The sequence below is a fragment of the Sinocyclocheilus anshuiensis genome, unplaced genomic scaffold (assembly GCF_001515605.1).
Source record: "Sinocyclocheilus anshuiensis isolate Anshui unplaced genomic scaffold, SAMN03320099.WGS_v1.1 scaffold1228, whole genome shotgun sequence".
Classification (NCBI taxonomy): Eukaryota; Metazoa; Chordata; class Actinopteri; order Cypriniformes; family Cyprinidae; genus Sinocyclocheilus; species Sinocyclocheilus anshuiensis.
In genome coordinates this window covers 645,599-653,385 of record NW_015547716.1, presented here as the reverse complement: position 1 = coordinate 653,385, position 7,787 = coordinate 645,599, and the positions used below count along the sequence as shown (strand labels likewise).

Here is a 7,787-nt window from a genome sequence, read left to right as displayed (position 1 = left end):
AAATAATCTTTCCATTGATGTATGGTTTGTTAGGATAGGACAATATTTGGCTGCGATACAACTATTTGAAAATCTGAAATCTGAGGGTGCAAAAACATCTAAATATTGAGAAAATCATCTTTAAAGTTGTCCAAATGAAGTTCTTAGCAATGCATATTACTAATCAAAAATTAAGTTTTGATATATTTACGGTAGGAAATTTACAAAATATCTTCATGGAACATGATCTTTACTTAATATCCTAATGATTTTTGACATAAAAGAGAAATGTATAATTTTGACCCATACAATGTATTGTTGGCTATTGCTACAAATATACCTGTGCTGCTTATGACTGCATTTGTGCTCCAGGGTCACAAATAATACTCTTTTATAATTGTAATGAAGAAGCAAACTGAACTGGACTGCTGTGATCTGTATTTTCAGAACTTCTGCGTTACTGAACAGTTTCTTTCATGAGAAAATAATCATCATATATAGTTAAACTTGGCTTAAGGGTTCACAGCAATGTCTTCAGAGCATGCATTAACATCAGTTTTTCTCAGAGGCTTTGCTGCATTTGTTAGATCTCTGCACATCATCTGATCACGTCGTCATAAACGGCTTCTCATCGGTTTAAGCGAATGCTTTGCTTCATGTTGACTGCTTCCAGAAGCCAATCGAAAAGACATCAGGTTCACGTCAAAAAACAGGTCACATATGCAACTTAAACTGACGTCAAAAACTTGACATGACGTGATTTGATGTAAACTGAACGTCAAACATGCCGGCCTACAGTTATCTCAGTGTGGGATGAACTTCCTATTTCCAGCCAATGACCGCTGGGCTGTTCCTGATACATGATCAATAGCTGATGCCACGATCAATCAGAGCCCGTGTGATCTAGTGTTTAACAGTCTAGCCCTCCATCATCTGAGCATCAGTTCCTCAAATCAGCAGAAAGCCTTACATTCATGCTTAATGTTGCACAAATTACAAAACAAATGTGTTTGTTTTCCAGTTCAAATATCTAAAAATCCTTAAAAATGATGATATGAAGTCTTGGAAAAACTGAACAGAATGTTGTGTATGATTAAAACTAACAAATATCAGTCAGTGGGGAATGAAAATTTGATGAAGCTGATTTTTTTGAGCCAAGTGACAGATATTTGTTCTTATTTTAATCATAAACGCACTTCGTTTTGATCAGTTTCCCATACATTAAGAATTCTTAGTGTCAATTTTGATTAAAAAGCCATTTAATTTTAGTCATCTGAATAGTGTTTTAGTCTAGTGTTAGTAAAGATTATGAGATTAGTCGACTAAATCTACAGTACATTTATAAATCTAAATTTAGCTAAACTGTAATGCATTATTTCTCTAAAATGTCTTCTTTATTCTGTATTTTTATTAAATGCCGAACATTTTCAATAGATTTTCATCAGCTTCTGAAAAGTTTTGAATGACAAAGACTATCGTCTCAATTTTGTCAGTGAAAAAAAGTGAAGAAATTGCTAATGAAATGCACACTGCTTCTTGACAACATGCTGAAGTGTTTTGAAGAAGAACCGTGTCTCCAAGATGCTTCAAGAAACCTTCCTGCAAAGCTACGGAGCTGTTAACGGTTCAAGGCTCAGATCTCTGTGTGGAGTACTAAAATCTCACTGATTATTACAATTAATGGCTAAATGAATGTTTGGAAATGTAAGCTGATATTTCCTACTGACACACTACAGCAAAAGATAGAAATAACTGACTTAAAAGCATTTTTAGCTGCTGATAATACTAGTGTTCTAATCATTTAGGCCACCACTGTATACAGTATATATATACATTTTTTTCTTCAAATATGACGTGAATGTATTTTTTGACAGAAATATATGGAGGGCAAAATATATTTCAAATGCTTTTAAATTATATATGATATTTCAAATGTATGCAATTGCTAAAGCAACTGAGAATATGAGGACTCCTCGTGGATTCAGTGTTTGACAGACAGTATTCAGTAGAAACAGAAACTCACTTCTCCTGACTCTCTCCTGATTTGATGCAGATCCTCCAGACACTGAGCTCAGTGTCCTGATCGGAGCTGTTCCAGCTCAAGATGTTCCTGACGCACCTCATCCAGCTGGACCAGACCAGATCTCCCTTCCACACCAGCCTGACGGAGCGGAGCCGGCCCAGATCCGACGCCACCGCCAGCAGAGACGAGAAGGACTTCAGAGCACCGCTCTCCTGATGCCTGCAGACGCCACAATAACTCAGTCACATCTCCACTCCCTGGACTGAAGCAGCTCAGCTTTACTTGATTCTCCATCAATCATGTTTTAGAGTCTCAAATCTGATCCTCAGGATCTTTTGAGGAGCGTTTGTTTCCAGAAGCTTTACTTTCACTGTTCCTCAGCGGAGGAATGATCTTCACAAGCCTCCAGAACATCTCACATCTTCTGAGGAGCCTTTATTTCTTCAGCTCTCAATCACTGCATTATATGTTTGGAGCATTTCAATCTCATCTTACTGAGACAGATTACTGGAGATATAGAGCCACCACTGATGTTTAGATTATAACAGTACAGCAGATACTGACATAAAATAAAGATCTCATTGATTTACATCACAAGCATCAGAATTTCAGCATATAAATATCAGCATTTGCAGAAAATTCATATTTTTGCTCAGTTTGAGTCTCTGAATAAAACTGAGATGTTTTTCCTTCAAAAAATGAAACATTTTTTTTGCTAATATATATATATATATATATAGGTTCAAAGTCAGAGTTGAAAACGTCTTGAAAAAATGTATTTTTTCCAAAAAAATGTGTATGTATGCAAATTGTATAATATCCAAGGTACACATTTCTAGTAATTGTGCAGTTAATTCTCATATTGCATCTTCAGAAAGTTTTGGAATGTTGTCCTCTCCCCATATTTGTCACTACCGAAACAAAGTAATAATAATTGAATTAGAAGGGTTATATTGACCTATTAAGATTTTGCTTACATCTACATTGTAAATATTTTTGCTATTTTATGAAAAAAAAAAAAATTCTTGAATTTTAAAATTAAATGAATAACAATTACATTTTTAACAATATTTCAATTGTATTTATGAGATTTGTTGTATTTTGAACCCAATTTTTCTTTGTAAAAGGCAAAAAATTTATCATACTGATTTCAAAGTCAAGGATTCATTAGTTTGAATATACATTGAACCAAACAATATCATAACATTTTAGCTGATAATTCAGTATACTTTATTTTTGACAAAACATCCCATGTTTCGGTAGTGACTGCACATTTTCGGTAGTGACAGTAATGCTTTTGTAGCAACCACATCTCATTACAGAATTTTAATTTGCATACTAAAGCGCTACTAAAACATACTAAAAAAATTGCATAACTACTAAAATTTAGTTTATTTCCCCCAAATATGAGGATTATGTGTTCCCTTTTGTCACTACCGAAACGATGATGACATGTTTCGGTTGTGACTGTTTAAGTAGTGACAATTTTATTGGATAACTCCCAAAAAACAAATATATCATTACTGAAACTGCACCAAACATTTCAGTAGTGACTGCTTCGGTAGTGACAATTTTATGGGATAACACCCAAAAAAGTTGCTTTGGATAAAAGCGTCTGCTAAATTAATAAATGTAAATGTAAAAAAAGAAAATGTCACTACCGAAACTACACCACATGTTTCGGTAGAGACTGTTTCGATAATGACAATTTTATGGGATAACTCCCAAAAAACAAATATGTCACTACCAAAACTCCTACAAATGTTTCAGTAGTGACTTTTTTGGTAGTGATCATTTTATGGGATAACACCCAAAAAGTCGCTTTGGACAAAAGCGTCTGCTAAATGAATAAATGTAAATGTAAATATAAAGATGTCACTACCGAAAACTCCACCAAATGTTTCGGTAGTGACTGTTTTTTGGGTGTTATCCAATAAAATTGGGATAACTCCCAAAAAACAAGATTTCACTACCGAAACTCCACCAAATGTTTCAGTAGTTACTGTTTTGGTAGTGATAATTTTATGGGATAACACCCAAAACACCCATAAAAGTCGCCTTGGATAAAAGCATCTGTTAAATGAATTACTGTAAATGTAAATATAAATACAAAAATGTCACTACCAAAAACTCCACCAAATGTTTCAGTAGTGACTGTTTTGGTAGTGATAATTTTATGGGATAACACCCAAAGCACCCAAAAAGTCGCTTTGGACAAAAGCGTCTGCTAAATGAAATGTAAACGTTAAAAAAAATCACTACTGAAACGCCACCAGATGTTTCGGTAGTGACTGTTTCGTTAGTGACAATTTTATGGGATAACTCCCAAAATGTCGCTTTGGACAAAAGCGTCTGCTAAATGATTAAATGTAAATGTAGATGTAAATACTTATTTGAACAATGTCTAGAAACTTGGTATTACAAGCACTTCCTGTATCTGTTTGCCTCTTTAAGAAGAATCGCTTTATGTATCCCCAAATTGTAAGTCGCTTTGGATAAAAGCGTCTGCAAAATGACTAAATGTAAATGTAAATGTAAAATACAAATATGTCACTACCGAAAACTCCACCAAATGTTTCAGTAGTGACTGTTTCGGCAGTGACTGTTTTTTGGGTGTTATCCCATAAAATTGGGATAACTCCCAAAAAACAAGATTTCACTACCGAAACCACAAAATGTTTCAGTAGTGACTTTTTCAGTAATGACAATTTTATGGGATAACACCGAAAAAAACAAAACAGATGTCACTACCGAAACTCCACCAAATGTTTCAGTAGTGACTATTTTGGTAGTGATAATTTTATGGGATAACACCCAAAAAAGTCGCTTTGTATAAAAGCGTCTGCTAAACGAATAAATGTAAATGTAAAAATCAAAGGTGTCACTACTGAAAAATTTGGTGGCGTTTCGTTAGTGACATCTTTGTTTTTACATTTACATTTACACCCAAAAAAAAGTAGTTTAAGATAAAAACGTCTGCTAAATGAAATGTAAACTTAAAAAAAAAAATGTCACTACCGAAACTCCACTAGCAGTTTCGGTAGTGACTGTTTTGGTAGTAACAATTTTATGGGGTAACACCCAAAAAGTTGCTTTGGATAAAAGTGTCTGCTAAATGAATAATTATAAATTTAAATTTAAAAACAAAGATGTCACTACCGAAACATTTGGTGGAGTTTCGGTAGTGACATCTTTGTTTTTTACATTTACATCCACACCCAAAAAAGTTGCTTTGGATAAAAGAGTCTGCTAAATTAAATGTAAATGTAAAATAAATGTCACTACCGAAACTCCACCAAATGTTTCGGTAGTGACATCTTTATAATTGGGATAACTCCCAAAAAACAAAGATTTCATCACTGAAACTCCACCAAATGTTTCGGTAGTGACTGTTTTTTGGGAGTTACCCATAAAATTATCACTACCAAAACAGTAACTACCGAAACATTTGGTGGAGTTTCAGTGGTGAAATCTTTGTTTTTTGGGAGTTATCCCATAAAATTATCACTACCAAAACAAAGATTTCACCAATGAAACTCCACCAGATGTTTCGGTAGCGACTGTTTCGGTAGTGACAATTTTATCGGGTAAGACCCAAAAAGAAAACAAAGATGTCACTACCAAAACTCCACCAAATGTTTCAGAAGGTGACTGTTTTTTAGGGTGTTCCCATAAAATTGTCATTACCAAAACAAAGATGTCACTACCGAAACTCCACCAAATGTTTCGGTAGTGACTGTTTTGGTAGGGATAATTTTATGGGATAACTCCCAAAACACCCAAAAAAGTTGCTTTGAATAAAAGTCTGTTAAATTAATAAATGTAAAAAAAAATATGTCACTACCGAAACTGCACCAAATGTTTCGGTAGTGACTGTTTTGGTAGGGATAATTTTATGGGATAACTCCCAAAACACCCAAAAAAGTTGCTTTGAATAAAAGTCTGTTAAATTAATAAATGTAAAAAAAAATATGTCACTACCGAAACTGCACCAAATGTTTCGGTAGTGACTGTTTTGGTAGTGATAATTTTAAACCAAAACTTGTAGTTACCTATAGCTTTGATTTTATTGATACAGTTGTCTGCTTGATTTTATAATTTCAAGCATTCAGAAATCATGCAAAAGAAAATTAAGCAATTATTTATTATTTGAAGTAACAAAACCATGGTTAATTTGTGGTTACCATGGCTACAAAAATTATTTTTGGTTTAAAACAGTCACTACCGAAACATTTGGTGCAGTTTCGGTAGTGACATATTTTTTTTTACATTTATTAATTTAACAGACTTTTATTCAAAGCAACTTTTTTGGGTGTTTTGGGAGTTATCCCATAAAATTATCCCTACCAAAACAGTCACTACCGAAACATTTGGTGGAGTTTCGGTAGTGACATCTTTGTTTTGGTAATGACAATTTTATGGGAACACCCTAAAAAACAGTCACCTTCTGAAACATTTGGTGAAGTTTCGGTAGTGACATCTTTGTTTTGGTAATGACAATTTTATGGGAACACCCTAAAAAACAGTCACCTTCTGAAACATTTGGTGGAGTTTTGGTAGTGACATCTTTGTTTTCTTTTTGGGTCTTACCCGATAAAATTGTCACTACCGAAACAGTCGCTACCGAAACATCTGGTGGAGTTTCATTGGTGAAATCTTTGTTTTGGTAGTGATAATTTTATGGGATAACTCCCAAAAAACAAAGATTTCACCACTGAAACTCCACCAAATGTTTCGGTAGTGACTGTTTTTTGGGAGTTACCCATAAAATTATCACTACCAAAACAGTAACTACCGAAACATTTGGTGGAGTTTCAGTGGTGAAATCTTTGTTTTTTGGGAGTTATCCCATAAAATTATCACTACCAAAACAAAGATTTCACCAATGAAACTCCACCAGATGTTTCGGTAGCGACTGTTTCGGTAGTGACAATTTTATCGGGTAAGACCCAAAAAGAAAACAAAGATGTCACTACCAAAACTCCACCAAATGTTTCAGAAGGTGACTGTTTTTTAGGGTGTTCCCATAAAATTGTCATTACCAAAACAAAGATGTCACTACCGAAACTCCACCAAATGTTTCGGTAGTGACTGTTTTGGTAGGGATAATTTTATGGGATAACTCCCAAAACACCCAAAAAAGTTGCTTTGAATAAAAGTCTGTTAAATTAATAAATGTAAAAAAAAATATGTCACTACCGAAACTGCACCAAATGTTTCGGTAGTGACTGTTTTGGTAGTGATAATTTTAAACCAAAACTTGTAGTTACCTATAGCTTTGATTTTATTGATACAGTTGTCTGCTTGATTTTATAATTTCAAGCATTCAGAAATCATGCAAAAGAAAATTAAGCAATTATTTATTATTTGAAGTAACAAAACCATGGTTAATTTGTGGTTACCATGGCTACAAAAATTATTTTTGGTTTTATTCGTAGTAAAACCATGGCTAACACGGAACATGGAAACGTTGTTAGTGGTTAAATTATTACCGACATTAAAACACATTATTAATGTCAACAGCCAAAATCGTTTCACAGGATGAATGTACCTGAAAGTGATGCACGGGCTTCATCTTTTTTTCTTTTTCTGTTCTCTGACTGCTGATGTCTTTCCACAGGTATAGTTGTCCATGAATAATGATCATTTGCATTCAGCCGCAAACATGAGGAGCAAGCGGGCACAAATGCGGGAATGGCGCGTCACGTGTGCTTAGCCTGCCTACTGCATTCATTGTAAAATGCATTTTATATATATATATATATATATATATATATATATATTC

At 34.0% G+C, this 7,787-nt stretch overlaps 1 protein-coding gene across 1 annotated transcript in view; it reads right to left on the bottom strand.

Moving 5' to 3' along the window:
- Positions 1–447: 447 nt before the first annotated feature.
- The window catches only part of LOC107704189 (hepatic triacylglycerol lipase-like), a gene marked incomplete at its 5' end in the record, with an annotated part of 7,628 nt that continues 288 nt past the window's right edge, over positions 448–7,787 (bottom strand). Inside the window, 2 exons of the mRNA XM_016507077.1 lie at positions 448–645; positions 2,003–2,221. Of these exons, the coding sequence (XP_016362563.1) occupies positions 594–645; positions 2,003–2,221 (271 nt within the window). The remainder of the gene's footprint in view (positions 646–2,002; positions 2,222–7,787) is intronic.